Source organism: Zosterops lateralis, assembly GCF_965231275.1.
Source record: "Zosterops lateralis genome assembly, chromosome: 22".
Taxonomy (NCBI): domain Eukaryota; kingdom Metazoa; phylum Chordata; class Aves; order Passeriformes; family Zosteropidae; genus Zosterops; species Zosterops lateralis.
Genome location: NC_139782.1, coordinates 3,733,081 through 3,753,657, shown reverse-complemented (window position 1 = coordinate 3,753,657; position 20,577 = coordinate 3,733,081). Strand labels below are relative to the sequence as shown.

Here is a 20,577-nt window from a genome sequence, read left to right as displayed (position 1 = left end):
TTGGGCATTACTGAAAAACTGAATCTGACAGTTTTCACATCCAGTGCAATTCCCAGGATGGTAGCCTGTTAAATTCTGAAATAAGCCCAGTGACAGAAACATCCAAACTGCCAGATCAAGGCAAGTATTTGTCTGCATACACAGCCAGAGGATCAAAGTTGTGTGATGCTTTCTATCCTCAGTAACCTTATCCATGGCTTGCATACCATGGTGAAATACATTTGTTTTGTGGTAAGTATTCACAATTTCTTTCCCCTCTTAACAATGCTTTTTTCTACCAGGTGAGAAATTGAAGACAGGAACACTACTGCCCTCTCCTTTCTGTGTGATGGTGGCTAACATGCTATAGGCGACTCTAGAAAGAAAGAAAATCATTAATAATGTTAGACCAGATAACTTAATCTTATGGGGTGTTTTATGGTCAGCATAAAACCATAGATACCATGCTACCACGTAGTAGGGTGGAATTAAAAGTAATGGTGTGCAATGTGAGTTATTGAACACTTCTGCAGAAATCTTAACTCTAATTACATGCAAGCTGAATTCAAAATCTGTTACACATTTAACATTACTAACTTTGAACTTTCCAGTAAACACATAACTAAAATGCAATTGCATTCAATATTCAATAAAGCAAAAACCAAAATGTATCATAAATAAGTATTTTATAACTTTATTAAACTCAAGACATGACAATATTCAAAATACAAAGTGAATTATTTTTTACTCAATACTGTACACGATGCAGAAATATCAGTGCATTTCTATAGCATGTATTTCACCTTCATTTAGTTTGTACTAAAACAAAAAGTAAGCTTTAAAATAGCTCAAACATCTCATTCAGCAGTTTAAACTGTAAACACCTTGTTTACTTCTGTCAGGAGGAACACATTCATCTTCTGTACCCCTGTTAATGAGCACCCTTTCTTTTGTGCCTTTCTGTAAGAGGATAAATGTAACCAAACTGAGCACAAGAAACTGCTAAGGTGGCACCTCAGTGAACTTCAGTGAATGGCTGAGGCACAGTGAGGAAAAATTAAACAGCAAGAAGCAGCATCTGAAGCAGCAAGAGATGGGACTGACACTGTTCATAAATGGAATCATGTTTTTTTTCCTCATACCCTCCTCCTCCTTCTCCCCTAAAATACTGAACAGAAACCAGAACACAAGACCAGCTTGTGCTGTGTTTCTGTATTTAATACAGCCATAATTTCAGACTCTAGGTGAGCACATAGTTGTTACTGCCTACATAACAGCAACCCTGTGGCTGCTCAGGACACATTCACACATTTCTAGGATCCAGCAGGAAAAGAGCAGCAGCAGAGGCTTAGCAATAGCTGGTCCAAGTCTCTTCTAGGAAAAACTGCAAAATTGAGCCAAGTGTGTCTAGCAACTGAATTCACAAAACCTAACTCACTTTAAAACTCTATTAGCATCAAATTAATTTATAAGATAGATTAATCTTTCAAAATGCATTTCCAATATGCCTGCCAAGTCTTGAAGTGGGTATCAGATCTCGCATTTACCTTCTTCTCAGACATATCCTAGTAAAAGAGGACTGTCTGTTCTCAGCAGAATTACTGTGTAAAAGAAATTTTGGAAAATAGCTGATACAAAAACTGTACTGCATTACTTGGTCTGTCATCTGCTTTACAAGTGACTCTTAAGCAAAGATCAATTTTTAAATTATTTTTTTTTAATAATGTTGACTACCAAACATGTTCATCTAGGTAGCAAACAACTGGCCAACTGTGACTACTATCCCTCCACGTTTCGGCGGAATCTTCGTAGGTTTTCAGCTTACATACCAAGACAAAAAAAGTCTTAAGAAACATATCGAATATATGCAGCATAAGAGGACTTTACCATCCACTTTTCAGTTCTCAAGAGGACAAACTGCTCCTACTTCATTATCTGTCAACCATAAGAACTTTGTAACATGATAAAGTTCAGCTCCATCCCAAACAACTGAGCTGAGACTGTGCTCCCAGACACTAAGGGGAAACCACGTAGGACAGGTGTTTTCGTTTCAGGGGACCACCTATGTCCATTCTGGGTTTTGAGTCCAGTTTTATCGGGGCTGAGGTGGCTGTGCAGTCACCAGACCATGACTGAACTTCAGTGTTAGAGCTCCTCTCCTCTGCTTCTCTGAAGAATTTGTCAAATTTGTCCAAATATGGAGGTCTCTCTGGTAGCAGATAGTAGTGTGTTGAACTGGCCTTCTTACCATTTTCAATAATTGGAAGAATGCAAGGGACCCTGTTGGCAGATCCTTCACTATTTTGTCTTTGTAGAGCTTTGCTGCTGACATACTTAGGGTCAGGGGCAAAGCTCTGTGTGGGGGGCATGACCCCATTGAGGTATGATGGGAGGCTCTTGGGACTGGGGGTGCGGGAATTGCTGCGTGACAAAGGTTCTCTGGGGGGCACCTTGGGAGGCCTGTCTTCATCACTGTATGCACTGGAAGCCACTTCTGCTGACCACCTTCTGTAGTCTGGTTTGAGAGCCCTCGGGGGGATGGGAACCCTTGGTGGAACCTCTGGTTTATCTTCATCAGAAGTTGGAGATGACCTGTTTAAGTGTCCAGTTAATCTTACTATGGGTTTATTGAGAGACCCAGCTGGCCCAGAATGGGACCTTCGCAGGCGTCGGTGCAGCTGCTGTGGGGGAGGACAAATACTGGATATGTACACGTTTAGGCTTTGTGTGGGGTTGGCATCTTCTGGTTTTGGTCCTGTTGGAGCATCAAAATACGCATAGTTGATCTGTCCACAGCCCCTAAAGCTCCGACGGCTAGGAGCACTGGATTTAAAAGAAGGAAGTTCATAGTCTTCTAACAAAAAGTCAGTATCTGAGCTAGTCAGGAATTCTACCTCTTTGTCAACCTCATCTGGAGTAAAGTCTTCAGATATAGGCAGAGGGGGCAGTGGCCTGCAGCTGCGATCATTAGAAGACGCAGACAGAAACTGAATTGGTCCATTTTTTATTGGCATGTGAGGAGGTGTTTCTTCAGAAACACAGCCCATGGTTAACGACAGTTTACTAAAGCCAGGAACGAGATGGTCGTCGTACCTTGAAATTGGCTGTTCATTTTTGGGACTTACAGGAGGAGGACTGGATTTCTGAGATGGGACATGGATGCAACTTCCAGCAATGTGGTCATTCATGGAAGCCTGGTTGGATGAGTGCCCTAAAAAGGTGAGAAATTCTTAGAGACACTTTTCTAAGAACACTCTAGCACATGACTCTGCCACGCATATTTAATTTGTTCTAATGCAACAGCAAGCAATGTCTGTTAAATGTCTCCATGTAGTGAAATGTGGGTATTGCAGATCTCATCTGGTTGTGAATTTATGCATTTAGTTACAATAGTAGCAGATTATCTTATTGCTTTAGACCAGTGCTGCAGTTAAATGAGGTAGTTCAAGAGACCACAAGCACAAGCAGGAGAGCTACAGAGATCCCAGCATAAGACTGGGGTACAGTCTTATGGGATACAACTGAGATACATACAACAGAACAAGTGCTTTCTTTTTTACCAAATATTTTTTTCTGTCAAAAGTGTAATGGCAGCTCAGAGGCCTCCTATGTAAACGGCGAATGGGAGGGGAGTGTGTGTGTGTATATATTTTTGTTTAACTATTTGTAATTTAAACATGGTTTTGCCTGTGGGAGCCGAATGGGCGCAGTTTCCCGAGCTGGCAGCAGGGGGCAGCACGGCCCGGGGCCCGCGGAGACAAACCCCCGGCGCTTCCCAACACACCGTGTTGTCACCCTCTGTACTCACCCATGGATGGCAAATGTTGCTCGGCCGATGGGTTTAAATTATATGTCACTGCTATAGGGTCCACATTAAAGAAAGTACTAAAAAGAAAAAAGAAAAAAAAAAGAGCCTTCTCTGTAAATGAACCGTAGGTGTGTGCTGGCACGAGTATCTGTAACACTCATTCCATAGACTTGAAGATGAAGTAGATAAAGTTTAGCCTCACTCACTTTTCAAATCCACTGTGGGTACTCCAGCAGGTTTTCAGACTGCCCATGCCTTGACTGGTGTGAAGAAATCCGGTTTTTAAGGGGACTCTCATCTCCTGAGCAGCAACTCCTGCAGTTGACATGGTACAGTGTTCTCTGAGGATGTCTCACAACCCTTGATATTCAGGACTTGGCAGGTTTCCTACAGTTTTCATTCCCTTCAAGAGAGAGGACATAAATATCAGAAATGCAAACCTGATGTTCTATGTCTCATCTGAAATTTCAGTATTCAAGGAATTAAACAGCTCTGTAGAAAGGCCTCCTGTCCTAACTCTTCCCAACTGGAAAATTTGACCAAACTTCTTGTTTTCAGTCTGATCGCAAAATTAAAATACAAAACAGGTAAGTTCTCTTGAAGAACTACACTGCACAGAAAAACGGGAAAAAATGTTAAGGTATTGATACATGGCAGTTGCGTATCCCACTTCAGTTCTTGAACATAAACTACTAGTTATTCATGCAAAAAAAAGTTCTTTCGAAAAGTTTTCTAGAAGAATCTAACATTCCAGTAGCTGTCTTCAATTGTATGTTTCTGCTAAAGATTTTTCAGTGTAGCCAACACATAACAGCCTAGTCTGCTGTTAAGTATTATCTTCCATAGCCTTTGCACCAATAAACAGAAATATTGATTACTTGAATTAGAATTCTAAAACTTCTTTTACATAAAACAGTAACTGTTTTTAAGTAATTAAACAGTAAGATCATTTAAAACAGCCTCAAGTCTTCCAGCTATTTCAAGCAAATTGAAAATCTAGTGATTTGAAATTATCTCAGCTGAAACTGCCCTTCTGCATTCAAATCTATTTTGAATGTGTGAAGAATGCTTTATCTGGCCCATTTATGGCAGAAAAAAAACATGTTGGCAATTGCTTTATATTGAATAAGTAATCACAGTCTACAGAACAAATCGACTCACAGGACTTTGTTTAGGAAATTCATCAGGGAGGGGAAGGGGCAATGTAAAATTAGTCAGCATTCTGAACACAGGAGAAATTAAGTCCAAGACTATAAAAAAGGTGTTTTCTGGGTCTCTGCTTCATCTACACAAATATCCTACATTCCGCAAGTGCAATATGGTGTGTTTAAAAAAAACATACAACCCCCCCATCCACCAAACCCCATCCAAAACAGTTTAATTTTATCTCTCTTGAGAATCAATACTATGAGTATATAATATTAATGTGAATTTGTCCATATCCTTCCACCAAAAGAATTCCATCTAAAAAAAGTCAACCAACAACTGAGGGCTGGTTATATCAGGGCTCAGCAAACATGGCAAGAAAACTCCTTCACAGTGTGGTGCAGCAAGAAAATGCAGTACAGACACAGAAAGCAGTTTATGCTTATGGTAAATCTCCCCAAAACCAGGAATTCTATGCATTTGTGTAATCTTCTTTTAGGAGGAAAGATCCATTATACTTGTCTGCAGCATGAGGAATAGGCAGACTCCTAAGCAGGACTGTAAACCAGGTGCCTGAGGATTAGTTGGCAATCCAGCATCACTATTTGCAATTTATAACTAATTGTTTGAGAAAGAACAACTCCACTGTGTTCTTTCAATTTTGAATTGTGTCCAGTATTGATCATCTTAAGAAAACAGCAACTTCTGACCGTATGTTTGTTTATGATGTGTGAGACCTAATCCCATTCTCTTTAAGAGCTGTGAGGTTTTCTCAATCGTGACTGTCTGTGTCAACAGAAGTGGGATTGTTTTACTCACTGCCAGATACCAAATATATTTTAGGCAGGCATTTCAGAATAACTCCAGACAGGAGATTTTAATAGAAGGAAGCGAGGGCCAAATCAGTGCTCTATGTATTGCAGCACAGTCCTACTTCATTCAGCCCTCCTGATTTTAGTAAAGACCATATTCCTCCTCTTCAGACAACCTCCTTAAAAAGACAGCTTAACCCTGGAAATTTTTGCATAACACAGTTCAGCTGGACCCTTCCCAGTAACAGCAACTGCAGGTATTTCATAGCAAAATTAAATAAAAGCACAGAGCCTCAGGAAGCAATAACACAGTCCTGTAAGTGCAAGCAGCACCACTGTCTTCAGGGGAGCAGAAAACTAGAGATACCCATTTGTCAAAATGACTTAAGCAGCACAGTACACATACAGCACCAATTCTAAAATGATTTCATATTAGCTTAATTCCCAAATAAAACATCCACCTTATCAGCTCACACTGTATTGAACAGTGATTGTTTTGTGCCTCACAAGTCCTACCCTATTAACAACAAATCTACAAAAGAAAGAAAATTAATTAAGAGAGCTTAAGGCTCATGCCTGCTATCCATTTCAATATTTCTGAAGTCAAATGCAAGTCCCAAGTTTAAAAAGTGCTGGCACAGAACACTGATTAGTTATCAAATGACTGTACTCCACCTCAGTGTGTGCACAAGATCTGACAGGACCATGAGACATCGATTATGATACAAAAGATGAGAGGAGGGGGAACAAGTGCTGCAGTTTGGGAGCACATGTAACGTGCCTGCTGTGATAACATACAACCCTTGCAGGGCTTGTTAGGAAGCCCAACCTCCACCAAATCCCACGCATAAACCACTACCAGTAATTACTGTGTCAGCTCTCTGAATGCTGTCTAAATCTCAGCTCTCAAGACTACAGTTGCACAATCACCTCTCTGAAATCTCTCTGGAATGCTAAGCTCAACATCTGAAACAGACTTAAATATTTACATACTCTAGGAAAAGGTAATTTTCACTTGTTTCAATCAGTCTTTATTTTTTTTTTAATAAGGCACAATTTATACAGCCATAAATCTTGGTTCATTCATCAATGACCTCTCTGCAAATTCACAGGTGATCTGCCTTGACATTTCCAAGAGTTATGAAAGTGTCCTCTGTGCCTTAAGCTAGGATATCAAGAGAGGCAGTGCTTTCACTAAACCACCTTGTTACTTTTTCAGTGGAGTCTAGAGAAATGGTGCTTCTATTTTATGCATAAGCTTGTTTAAAGTCTGTACCTTAAGAGGGAGACATGAGAACAGTAATTGAATACAAAGTTTGTATTTTAGACAGCATGCTCTGACTAAAGCTGAGTAGAACATGTTATATTCCAGTAATTGGTAAAAAAAATTTACAAAAGTCAGCCATGAAGATACAAACATCAACAGTTTTCATTGTTAACTGCTGTCCCAGTTCTGCCTCTTTAAAAGTTTAAGGATCTAAACTTAGCCATAAATAACATCCAACTATATTTGCTAAAGAAAATGGACACTACACAGAAATGAATCACATTTGTGTGCTGCTCATTTGCACAGAATGGGCTTTCATTCAGTTACTCTGCTTGTCTGACCTACTTATGCAGTTTATGGCATTTAGGAAGATGGAAGCACTTTTGAAGATGTTACAGTTTGTGTTATTGGAAAGAAATGGAGCACAAACTACAAGTATGGCCGGTGATTTCTATAGGGCATTTACAAGCCAAGACCACTGGAAGATTTGCTGGTGCATTAGGAAGCTGCTGACACCCTCCCCTGTAAGGCAAGGTAAAGGTGAAAAGGAGGCATTTGGAATCATCCAGGTCTGCTTGTGTTAACAAATACCAATAACAGCAAGCATTGGAGAGGAGATTGATCTTTTAAATTTTTTTTACAAAGCCAAATATACCTTCAGACTTCAGGATGGCTATGTGTAAGCTGAAAATAGTCAAATGTATCCATAAACAGTAGCTATCTGCATAGTGAGAACTTTCCACATAGTGGAGAGATTTTTGTGGTAAGTTGAATTACAGCAAATATCCCAAGTGTACAGTTTTCAGACAGATACATATTAATAAATACTTGTGTTAAAACAACAGTAATCCTCTGTTTAGAAACTAAGAAGCATTTGCATATATTTTAGCTCAACCTATTACCTATCACTAATCACACACAGAATCTTATTACTCTGTTCCCTCTTTTCCCAGCCCCAATGCAACCAAATATTTGAGGCAGGTTAAGTTCATAACAAAGAAAACCCTTCTGGTATGCACAGGAGACCAAAGCAAGCTCTAGAATGTTTCACTTAATGGATATGGAATACAGCACCTCGCTGTACAGATTTCTGAATGCCTGGACAAACTCTGGACAGGTTTTATAAAGGCAGCACTCTCGACAAGGAGCTTATAATAATTCTTGTAAGAAATGGGGAAGAGGGGAAGGAAAAAAATAAGACCTACTTACCCCTTCTGGGAGGGGAAGAAACGTGTCTACCTTAAATCCACAACCTATTTTTGCTCACCTTGCCACCACATTATCTTTAACAAATCTCAGAAGCAATTCACAGGAGGAGGGGCACATTTTTGCACTGCAAGTCATCCACTCCAGCTAGCTGTTCCTTATTTGACAATGTGATGTAATTTCCTTTTTCTCCTCTGACTTTCTATTTAACATAAGTACCTGAGATAGAGCCACCCCTTTTCATATTTAAGTATTTTGGATTTCTAAGTATTGGACATTAAAAACTTAAGTGCTGTTAATATACTTTCTGGAACTCCAAACACTTTTTAAAAATGTTAAAAATTCTGTTTTTCTAGTTCTTACCCCTCAAGTACTTCTGTCTTTGCAGCTAGATGAATGCTGAGTAACCAACTCTTAGCAGAAAGAGCCTCATGAGAAGGTGAGTTTTAATCTATTCACTGAATAAATAATGAGATCTTCTTTACTATGCACCAAACCTCCACAGTGCAGTTCAGTATTCCTGAGTCACAGGCTAAAGCATGCTCAGATACAGGCCTCAGAAGGTATTTGCATTTATAGAAATTATTTTCACAGTTATTGTATAAATGAATTACATTCTTAACTTTGAGGTATTTTTCTACACATTCTGTCGACCAGAAATGGACCATTCTGTGATAAAAAAAAAATATGATCACTGAACAGTCAAATCATGGGTGTTGGCAAATAAAACTAATCCTATGGGTATACAACAGACAAATCACCTGAACAAACTTTGTGTTTAGATTCTAACAGTCAGCTATCTAAAATACATTCAAAGAACCATAGTTCATCAAGGAGTTTAAGTTCAGTTGAAATTTGGGCTACCATTTCACAGTCCTACACAGTGAATGGGAGTAACCTGTAAATTGCCAGTAGAAAACTAATAATTAAATAGCAAGACAATTGCCTTGCCTCTGCTTGTCAGATTTCAGATGCATGCTTAAGGTATGGTACTTCACCCTCCTGAAAATTTTAATGTGAATATAGACAGCTTGCATTCAGGAAATAAAAATTCCTTTCTAGCTGACTCAGTCTCATAAGCATAGTGTTAGACACACTGTGATAAGTTTTAATTCTTTTTTTCTACTCCAGAGAACTGGAACTGTTTTTCTCTGAATTAAGGCCTATACTGCAGAGCATGGCAGACACAGGGCTTCACCAAGAACACATATCCCCAGCTCAACAGGTATGTGTCTATAAAAAGAAAATTCAGAAAATTATCCCATGTAGGTAAATTGCTAAGGAAAGAAAGCTAGGTTTGTGTATAAAGTAAACTGAGTAGATAACACAGGCGAATTGAGCAGTTTAACTGGATTACAAGTGCAATTCACAAATGCATTTATGATGCAGAGGCATCATTCACCTGCCATTCCAGCACAGCAAGGATTCAGGTATTCCCAAAGTGACCAAAGAGACCTCGTCCCCATCCAGTTAACACGTAACGAGGTACTGTTATCTTTGGATCAAGCAGAAGGACTTTTTTGCTCATTACTTCAAAACCCTGCACAGAGCCCCTGGCCAGCGCTGCGGTGGCCACTGGAGTCCCCGGGTCCCTCCTGCTGTCACAGCCCCGCTGTCAGTACCAAAGGACACAGCCACGTCTCCAGATTTAACCACCACAGACCGGCTATTTTAGAAAATCGAGGATAAGTGCGTAATGAGGTATTAAGTCACAAAGAAATGTTTATTCTAAATTAAGCCGGGCTAAATTAGAGTGCGAAGCGCAGAGCCCGAACCCACAGTGCGGTCTCTTGTTTACTCACGGGAGGGAGAGGAGCAGCTCGGGAGCGACTGAGAGAACCCTGATACTGTTTCGGCTCAGGAAGAAAACGCGTGGCACGCCACGTTCGTTTCCAAGAACGCGGCCACGGGCTCCGCTGACCGCGGGCGGGTCTCGTCCCGCTCAGAGGGGCTCCCGCCGCACACCAAGACCCCCCGGCAGCCCCGGGGCCGGCGGAGCGGCCCTGCCGCCCCCCCACTGCCCTCAGCACCGCGGCACCGAACGGGCTCCCGGCTCCTCCCGGTGCGGGCCGCCATCCCCCGCCCGCCCCGCGGCCCCGACACACGGGCCCGGCCAACCCCCAGCGCCGCGGCCCGACCGACTCGCGCGTGCCGCCCGATCCGCCGGCCCCCGCTGCTCTCCCCAGCGCGGCAGGGAGGGGACGGGACGGGACAGCACGGAGCCGCGGGCAGGCAGGAGGGCAGCGCTGTCGGGCCGGGCGGGCGCGGGGCCCGCCGTGGCCGCGAGGGGCGCGGGAGGCGCCGCTCACTCACCCCGACAGTGTCGCGCAGCTCCGCGCGGCCGCCGGCACCACACGCATGCGCCGCCCCAGCGCCGGTCACTGCCGCGGCGCGCGCCGGCCGCCGCTCTTATGGAGGGGGGCGGAGCCGCGGGGTGGCCCCGCCTCTCCCCTCGCCCCGCCCCGCTCCGCGCGCCTCGTCCATCACGGGAGGCCTTAAAGGGGCGGGGGCGCGCGCGTGGCCGTGAGGCGGCTTCCGGTTCCGCCGGGTGCGGGGGCCGAGGCGCTTCCCCGGCGGGGCCCGGGCGGTGCTGCCGCTGCTCGGCCCTCGGGGCGTCCTCCGGGCGCCTCCACCTCGGCATACCCCTCCGCCCCAGCCTGGGACCGCCCGCCTCCGGGCTCCGTGAGAGCGGCGTTCGCCGGGCGGGGATGAAGAGCCGTGGCGAGCTGAGGGGCTCGGGCTCAGAGCGGCGGGGATGCTGTGCCGGTGCTGCTCCGTTCTCCAGCGCTCGGCGTCCTGCCCTGGCCCTCTGTTTGGCTTTCCCTGGCCGCTGCGCTAATCCTCAGGGCAGCTCCCCGCCGCCCCCGGCTTCTTCTGTCCCCGCATTCCCGGGGGCGGCAGCCGCTCGTTCTGTGTCCCGCCGGCCGGTCGCCGTCCTTTACCCGGGGCTGTCAGGGCACCTCAGTGCCCATCTCTGGGGGGAATCTCCCTCCGCCTTCCCCGGGCTCGGAGCCGTCCCCGCGGGCAGCAGGGAGCGCTCGCTCTCCCGGCGCGGGGCCCGGGCGGGCGGGCCGGGGGCGGGGGGCCCGGGACGGGACGGAGGCGGTGGCTCCCCGTGTTTGTCCTCCCCCGTGTTTTTATACCTCCCCCGCGCTTTTCTCCCCCGCATTTCCCTCCCCCGTGTTTTTTTTCTCCCCGTCGGTTCCTCATGGTTTTCTCGTAACCGTGTCCGGTGCTGCTAGGCTTTGCCCACGCGTGCAGTGACCGGGTGTTTTGCTGTCATGGGGGAATCCCTGTCCTTCAGTGTTACCAGAAGGAGAGGAAACACCAAACCTTTCACTGTTGTAGGAATTGGTCCCTGTGAATGTCAGTTTTATTGAAATAGGCGTGTTTGTGTTGAAATAAATCCGTCTTCGTGTGTGATGGTTTATTTGGCATCTCGAGAAAATATGGGTGGGCTATCAGGATTTGACAGTATTTTGTATCTATTATTTGTGGTGATAAATAAACCACACTCATCAGAAAAGGAGGATTCATGGTGAAAGCTGCTGTTTAAAGACTCGAAAGCTGTTAGAAGTGATGCTGTTCATTACAGCATAAAGAATAAGAATCAGGCTTTTGATCAGTTTTGCTCCACACTGCAATCATTTCTTTGTTGGAGAAAGAAATACCAACGTGGGACTCTTGAAACTCCCAGCACTGAGAGGTGCTAACAATAGGATTAACAAAATGTGTCTTCTGTCTAGCTCTTTGCACTGGAATAGTTAGTGATATTTTAAGACAGATGAATGCTTGATTTCAGTGCATGATGTGATGCATTTCTGTAGTTGAATTCTCTTTTCTCTTTACGGTTTCTTTTGGCCTCTGATGAAAGCTTCCCTCATCTGCCCTTGCTCTCAGGGATAATAAGATTTCCTAATGGGAATTTTTATCATAAGAACTGTTGTACTCTTGTAAAATACAGGTGATGTGAGGAAAAAAGAGCAGGGCTATAACCTAGGAGAGATTTCCAGTGTGAAAAAATAACGAAGAGGTCCTCTAAAGATCACTGGACGTGTTATGCAGGTGAGAGAAAGTGAAAAGGGTATAAGGGGAAGTAGAAGCCATCAAAAGGAAGGAGGAGAGCAGAGCCTGGGTTTGTGATTCTGATTAATTGGGGCACACTTAACAGTGACTGCAGGATGTTTGTGTTCTGGTGGCAGTGGCTTGTGCTGAACTGTACGTGCTCAAAGGCTGCTTCCAAGTATTTGCTGTACTTCCATTGTTCTGGACTTGAAGACCATGACTAATTATTTCTGTGGATAAGCTGGCCTTGCAGCATGAGTTATCTCAAGTTTAAATTGTCCTGGTTGAATGAGGAGAAAGTAATTCAATTTTTTTCCTTTATTTTATTTTTTTTCTTTTTTTATTTTTTGGATTCTGATGTGTTGATTTACATCCTGACTGATATGCAAAAAGCCCTAAATGTTGTAATGAATGGATACAAAGGACAAACTTGTCTTTAAAATGTTTTTCACAGAGTGTTGATGTGACTTCAGTAGGACAAACTCCTGTAGTGTCTCTGTAGTGGAACATGAGGAATAATAGATGTTTGGCTTCTTTACTTGTTTACTGAGAATCTTTGGTTCAGGAAAAGGTCTTTCTGCTGTTCCCTACAGGTGTTACCCTGTGGCCTCTGAACGTCTATCAGCAGCCCTTGTTTTGTTTTGTTAGATAATTTTGGAGTTAGTTCATGTGCATGTAATTGTATGAAATTTTTGTCTCTTACTGTTAAATAAATTTACTTATGGCCTTTGTTCACAAAAACTCCATGCCTTAAATTTCTGATTGTTATACTGAATAAAAACGTTTAGTAATGGTGTCACTTGCAGTAGTTTCTGTGCTGACTTGAGGACAGAGGAAATTGAATTCTGCACCAACAGTTACTTTCCCATTTCTCTCCCTTCTTTGCAACCATCTCATAGTTCTGTAGGCATGTGTAAACCACATTTTGTAATTTGCTCAGTGCCCTGAAGATTAGCTCCTGAGAAGTCTTCGACACCATGGGTCATCAATACTAATAACAAGTCTGCTAAAAACAACAGCTCAGTTGGTATCATGAGAGGCCTTAAACCTCTCCTGTAGCAGGTTTGGAGATGGATAGCAGAGTTTTCTGTATTTAATAAATGAAATGTCAGAATTCTGGGACAAAAATAATAACATGGACTTTCATTCATGGTAATACCTTTAATTCGAGGATTCTCTTTTCAGAGGGAATCCCAGAGATACTTCATGTCCTTTGATTAGTTGTCCTGTTTCTAGCTTGCTTTGCAGCTTCTACCTTTCCAATGATCTTAGTCCCGTTCATATTTCCTGTTTTCAACACTTAAAATTTTCAGTTCTCCTTCTGTTTGTTTTGAGGAGAAAGGCATCTACATGTAAAGCAGCAACTGGAGAAGCAAAAGGCAAAATCTTCTTAGGGAACTAGAAAATTACAAAAAACTTAATACTGGAAGACTTAGTGGAAAATAATAGGTATGTGTTTTAATACAGAATCTTAGGTAAAGCTGTAGAGTCATTCTTTATATTATTGTGATTTTTTTAAAGCCACCTTCTATAAACAACAACTTTGTTTTACAGTAGTTGCTGCTGTGTTATTGCTTAATCATACTTATTTGTGGTAGATGCTCTTGAGCAGGCTTGGGGGTTTTTTTCCATGCTTTCTGGTAAGCATTGCCTCCTGTCTGGTTGCCTGAAAGGGAATGAGTAGCTTAGACACTTTTCTTTTTGGCCTTGTTAATGACTAGAAAAGCTAATTGTGGTCAGTCATCAGAGAGGAAAAGCTTTCCTGAAGAGAGGTAAACAAAGTGCAAGTTGGATGCTGTGGTGTTAGTTTTTGCATGACTAGTTATGTGAGGGAGGGTGGTGTGGATACGTTTCTGTTGCACTTCCAGAGGTGCTTCTGCAGAGCCAAGATCGTGTGTCACAAGTTATTTCAAATGTAGCCTTTATGAACCCTTTTGGAAGACACTGCCTGGGACAAGCAAACCTGGCAAAAAGCAGTGCAGAAGGTGGTTTATGAATAAGTCTTTCCATCATGAGAAATCCTGAATTCTGTCATTATTCAGCATTAAAATTCAAGACATAGGCCCTGGCTTGGATGCTGACTTGCAAAACAAATTAGTTATCCTGTGGCTCTTACCTCTTTCTTAAAATCACGGCCTTTGCCTCAAGCAGGATCAGGATGTGCCCAGTAGGAGTTAAACTATGCAATCCTCATGTAGTTGCATTTTATCTTACTCAGGTACTTGTCTTCTGTTCTGTTTTGTGGTAATCTGGCAGAGTGGATCTACATATGAACGATGAGGTTAAGGACTCTGGTGGTACTCTCTGGCATGGAAACATAAACAAACTATGTAGATAATCAAATTCTTAGTTACCTCAGTTTTGCACATGTACCACCCTAAACTGAGGGAAAGCAACTTAAGGATGTTTATTCCAGGGGGAAGAAACAATCCATATGGGACACTTTAGAATGGCTGTAGTCTCACTGAACTGACAAGAAGTCAGAGACTGGTGCAGTGGCCAAAACCTGATGTGCTGGTACAGGAGTGGAAGAATATCTCCCAAATTAAAAGCAGTTAACCTTTATACTTCTATTCTTACTGTACAGGGCATGTCCCGTGGTGCTTCCTGTGGGATAGAGGAATGTAGGGAAGGGGCAGAGGCAACGAGTTTAAGGCATTCACACATCAGCAGTGCAGACACTCGCATAAAAAGGGTAACATACGGTGCAACTGTACAGACCTGATGCTGAAATGCTGCTTTGAACAGGGGCCATTACTCAGTCTTTGTTTGAATTGTCCCTATACAAGACTTTAAAGCAATTGGATAATGCTAATTTGCCTCTTAAGCCATCTGTAGAAGCTGACACAGATAGCAAATCTTTTATGCTCCGGGCATGTGGAAGTGGTTTGTGATGCAAACATACTATCTAAAAGTGGAAATACAGCATGGCTTTTGTGAGTTCTTGTCTGTGTACCTTGATTACATCTCTGTCTGAATGCTGCAAATACCAGAAGTTTTACTTGCTTCAAAAACTAGTCACAGAAAGCCTGATGAAAGAAAAATCCATTAAGGCTCTAGGGAAAGTGCCTTGTAGCAGACTGCTGGGAACTGGGAGAGGAAGTTGCCCACTGCCTTAACATTTGTTTCCTTTTTTAACCCCTGCTAAGGCAATATTGGATTTGGTGGACCTTGGGATTTGGGGCAGTACAGCTGCTGTTGGAATGCATCTGTATTTTTCATTCCCTTTTATATTTCAGTCAGGCTTTTCCATAATTTTTTGTTTACATAGCTGAGTGTACAATGATTTATTTCTGCTTACAAGATTCAGCTCAGGCCTTTGTCTCTGCAGTTATAACCTGAATCCTTTCAAGAAAAGACTGTGCTGTTCTTTGAGTCTAGAGGCCACGAAGAAGGGAACAGGGTTAGGAGAGTGCTACAAAACTTTTTCAGTGTAAGGATTCCTTGTTGCTGTGAATGAGGAATGTGCATACTTCACTGGTCAGATTTGTATGAATGCAGTTGCACCAGCCAGGTGTAGGGCAGAATGAGTGTCTTGCATTTCCAGTTTAGCCAGAAGACCCACAGAAGGGAGGAAACTCATGGGTCAGTAAAGGAGGGCTAAATTAGAGGTTAGCATATTCAAGTGTCTAGACAGGGAATACAGACATACTGCAAAATTCAGTCTGTCAGGGAGTGGAGAGTCAAGATTAAAAAGCCATTTCAAAGGCACGTTGCCTGAATGGGGTAATCATGTGCTCAGGCTTTTTCAGCACATAAGCATAAGCTGAGTGAGGGAAGAGATCAAAAAAGGACACAAATATTGACACTGGAGTCTGTAGCAGCTTAGACTGGAATGGAACTCGATAAATTAAAAATAGCCGGTTGTTCACACTTGTGTTTCCCAGAAATGGCCACAGCCGCATCTGTTTTTTACCATCCATTCTGTAATATTTGAACAACTCACAGAAGCGTTGCCTTCTTCCTCCTGCTGTAGAGACATTGTTACACGGTCCTCCCAAACTGAGTTCATTCTTGCTCTTGGGCATGTAAACTGTGCATGTAAACTGGTCATCAGGAAGCTGAGCTTTAGTCTGGTGAAATCCCCGGAGCTCACTTAATCAGTTAAGATTGTGTGCTTTTAGGGCATTGTGTGCTTTTAGGGCTGTGCTGAGAGATGTCCCACTGGAACAGGACGCTGAGCACATCAGCAGAGGAGCCAACTCAAATCCCAGTTTAACTGCTCTGGTGCATCCCATCTCCCTCTCTGCAGAGCCGGAGGACTCGTTGTCAGCTGATGGCTCAGTTGAGTTTTTATGCCCTTTAGGCACGGTGTTTCACACAACTCTAGTGTTGTGCATAATGACACTTTGGGGGAAGTTCCCGGAATCCACCGATGTGCAGTGTTAGGGTCTGCAGCACCACTGAAGTTCCTTTTCAGCCTTCACAAGAACGTGTTGTACTCTGTTACCTTTGCCTACCACACTGTTCCTTTTTCAGTGTGCTTTTTTTGTCATGGTCATCCCACTGCACTCAGTACATAGATGTTGTCTTCGTGGCAAAGCTAAGTGGTCTGACAACTACTGGGTACATTCACACAATATTTTGTAGGTAGAGGTGTTTCTTCTTCAAAACAACTAGAGCCTTGTTTTCAGGACCAAACAGGAACTCTTGAAAAATTCCTAAACCTTGTTGGGATCTGTAACTGTTGTGTATTTGTACTGGCAAACCTAGAAGTCATCAGTCTTTTACAGTCATAATTTAGATCATGAGCTTCACTGAGACTGGAAGCAATTGTAGGAGTCAGCTCTTTGTTTCTCTATGCCTTTTTCTGTGCCTTGTTCTGTCATTTTTAGCTATTAAAGATAAAATGCCATAGCCCATTCTTTTGATAAAATACTTTATTTATAGAGTATCTTAAGGAAATATCCCTGTCTGACCATCCAGGAGCCACTCTGGCAGTCACACTTGCACCACCTGAGCAGGGACCAAGGCCCCTTTGCAGCTACACACCCACATTTCCACAGTCATACCAGGCTTCCCATCACAGAGTCTCAGACATCCTGACCCATGAAATAATGTAATCTTGGCAAAATAACTAAATAACAAAATAACAGCTTGAGATGGTGCCTCTGAGAAGGGACCCCAGACAAAGGGGCTTTTATATCCTCCCAGTCTAAGCATGCAAAAGTCAAAGGGTTGTGCTGCTGTCTCTGAGTGTCCCTCCCCTGGCTGGGCCACAGTCCCCAGGCCCTTTGTTGTGCTGAGGGTCAGCAGTTCACAACCTCTTGCTTGGTGCTCTGGCCACCCAGAGCTCTCCCTAAACTGTAGCTGCACCCTGAGCTACCTGTGCTGAATGAATTCCCCGAAAAATATCATCAATATCCATCCCTGTGATCTCTAAGAAAAAAGAGTAAACAGAAGTGACAGCCTTCTAGAAGTATAGCAGGCTGTTAAAAAAAAAATCACCCAGGGAAGCTTGAGATGCCTTGTGGATCACATGGGGAAAAAAAACCCCCACAAAACATTACCCAGGGAAGCTTGAGATGCTTTGTGTATCACATGGGTGTTTTTGAGACCTCTGAAAGGAGGGTAAAATGATTCCACATATTTTATAAGATTTGAAGGTGGAACAGTGAGTGGCTTTGGTGAGCCAGGAAGGTAAGAGCAGACTGAGCAGGAAGGACAGTGGGAGTAGAGCTCATCTGGTTCTCATTCTGAACCAGTAATTTCAGTGGAAAAGATGTATATATAGAAGCAGTATTTGGAAACAGTTCTAAGTGTATCATTGTAGAAATTAATAGTTTGGTAACTTGATTCCCGAGTAGTATAAAGTTAATTTTATTCATATTTAGGATTCTGCCTATGTGGAGCATGTGGAAGGGGACACAAGTGTCTGCTGAGCATTTGTATTTTGAGATGTGTGTTTGTATTTGCACTACTCATCCTGTACCACAGACACCCCCAACAAACTGAGACAGTGCTGGTGAACTCGCTTCTGAGGGTTTTTTGGCATGTCAAAATCTGACATGTGTTTTATTGTCTCTTTATGAATGACATCTTTAATTCCAGAGCCTAAAGCCACTCACCTGAGTGGATTTGTGCCTACTAGTAAAACACTAATTTTCTGAGAAGTGAATCTCTAATGATTTTGCTAGGGAAATAGGTTAATCAACGTACCTGAATTTTGGCTCTTAGAATTTAATAGCTAATAGCTATTTTAAATATTTATTTAGAAGGATTTAAAATGTTGCCTCTAGATTTATAAAAATACAAATTAAGGGAAGAGTCTGATTCTGTATGTTTCTCCATTCCTCCCCTCAGCCCCTCCCAAAAACTCCACCTAAAAATACTTTTTCCTCCTTTAATTACCACATCGAACTGTATCAATGTTGGGTATTTTTTTTCAAATACTGATCTGAACTCACTTCTGTGTTGAAATTTAAGAAATTTATGAGGTATAATTAATTTATGAAATTTATTTGGTTTATGTACATTGCAGAATAATTCGTGAGAATTTTGAGCAACTAAATAAGTTGAGTTTTTAGTACATCTTTAAGTACTTAAATTATATGGTGTTTGTTCCATCATAAGTATTGCCTTTCAATTGTTAATCAAAATAGTGTGAGTACCTTAGTTGAATATATAACCTTTAGTCAGTTTGGAGGCATCTGGTGTTTATATTTTTGGTAAGGATTTGTGGTGATGAGATGGAGATGTTGAAAGTCGGTATGAAGAGTAAAGTATGATTGAATAGAGTTTGAGCTTAAAATAAGGAGAGGAGAAAAATATTCCTGTTGCATGGCTGGAAATAGCTCTGCAGTGGTGCAGGGTCTGTGTGATGAGGCTGCACCTGCATGGCCAAAACCCTCAAGTCTAGAAATTGCTGCTGCCTTGAGCCCTGCACTCTCTTCAATCTTCTGTGGGGTCACTGCAGTTTTGGGAGCTGGTATTTGTTGATGGAAACCTCTTCTCTTCCTCCTGGGATCTGCTGAGTGTCTTTATGGTTCAGAGCAGAGCAGATGGTCCCCAATGAGTCCCTGCTGCATCTTTGTGCCCAGCTTGAGCAGACTTTGCTGGGCAGGGGCTGCAAGGTGGTGGTGACAGTGGTGGTGGCCTTGCCATGGAAACTCTTGTCCTATTCCTGGGGTTTTCTGTGTTTTGTTCTCCCTCCATTGCCTGTCCTTCCTCCTTTGCCATTCCTATGTGCTTATGAACAGAGGAAGAATAATTTTCTTTGTAATTTAGCACCTGGGAATCCTATCCCAGATAAACTTTAGCATTTCCAGGAAGTCATAGGTACTTCTCTTTAAAACATCATTAGTTTGTCTTTGTTTTCTTCTTCTCTAATTGGCACTTTCCATTCTAATAAACCAACACCCACAAACTGTGCAGCCACATGATCTTTTCAGTTAATACAAATCGTCATTTCCAGTCCAATAGACTCAGTTAATTGTGCAAACCTGCAACACACCCATAAAGTGGCTATCAGGTTTGTTATGCAACGATGACTCATGAAGGAAATGTGGAGTGTAATTAAATACAGTGATGCAAAGATAGTAGTATGAAGCCAAAATCAAAGTATAAGTGATAATCATCTGTATTAAATGTTTGTTTCTGCATGTTGTTTTCAGAAATTACTTAAATTATAAGTTATCTGGCTGCTGCACACATGCCTGGCATATGTTTTGACAAGTTAAAAAGTGACCTGCAAACCTGTAAATAAGCTGAACTAAGTCTGCTATCAAAATAGTCTTTTGAGGAAGGAAAGGTATGTGGCTCAATCTCAGACTTGTCACGCAGGCACTTTCTAATTCTGGTGTGATCTCCCGAGTTTTCTGGTCTTGTGGGAAGCAATAGTTTCAAAGTAAAGCCTCCATGAAGTTTTTGCTATTAAATTATTTCTAGTAATACAAGCCTATTCTCCAAGATTTTTTAATATTTTCGCTCTCTAGCAGGGAAAGATGCTGTCTGTGTATCAATGGAGAATCTGGGCTTTATGCAGAGGATGGATTTTTTGCTGATGGGTTGATTTCCCTTAAAAACTCTTTTTATAGCTTTGAAAATAATCTTCACATATAGAAATGCTCACATGCAAGAGGATGGCTGCACAATACTCTGCAATTATGTTATTTTTAGCTTTTCCCAAGTTGATTGCTGTATAAGAAAGCACTTTCTTGTCTAACACACAACTGACACTGGTGCTAACCTCTGGCATATTCGTGGTAAGTACGTTAAAAATTGTTTTTCTTGTCTGTCAGATGGTATTGTGTTCCAGTGCAGCAGCTGACAGCAGTTCAGCAGCATTGTCTCCT

General features: G+C 42.6%; 1 protein-coding gene across 2 annotated transcripts; it reads right to left on the bottom strand.

Annotated features, from left to right (window-relative positions):
* Nucleotides 1-663: 663 nt before the first annotated feature.
* Nucleotides 664-10,595, bottom strand: ERRFI1 (ERBB receptor feedback inhibitor 1). 2 transcript variants are annotated; one of them, XM_083876732.1, is made up of 4 exons: nt 10,532-10,595; nt 3,994-4,190; nt 3,788-3,864; nt 664-3,190 (listed from the first exon to the last, which is right to left on the bottom strand). In XM_083876732.1, exons 2-4 carry the CDS (start codon nt 4,113-4,115, stop codon nt 1,995-1,997), a joined length of 1,395 nt encoding a protein of 464 aa, XP_083732858.1. In that variant the 5' UTR covers nt 4,116-4,190; nt 10,532-10,595; the 3' UTR covers nt 664-1,994. The 2 variants fall into 2 exon arrangements, with proteins under 2 accessions (XP_083732858.1, XP_083732859.1); XM_083876733.1 differs by lacking the exon at nt 10,532-10,595 and adding an exon at nt 10,021-10,313.
* Between the last annotated feature and the right edge of the window lie 9,982 nt (nt 10,596-20,577).

What these genes read in the sequence shown, in the direction of transcription:
- ERRFI1 (XM_083876732.1), bottom strand. Translation starts at nt 4,115, where the DNA reads ATGTCAACTGCAGGAGTTGCTGCTCAGGAGATGAGAGTCCCCTTAAAA. An exon ending in ACCCACAGTGGATTTGAAAA is followed by an intron (nt 3,865 to 3,993) that starts GTGAGTGAGGCT and finishes TTTTCTTTTTAG; the next exon opens with TACTTTCTTTAATGTGGACC. An exon ending in GCAACATTTGCCATCCATGG is followed by an intron (nt 3,191 to 3,787) that starts GTGAGTACAGAG and finishes TCACCTTTTTAG; the next exon opens with GGCACTCATCCAACCAGGCT.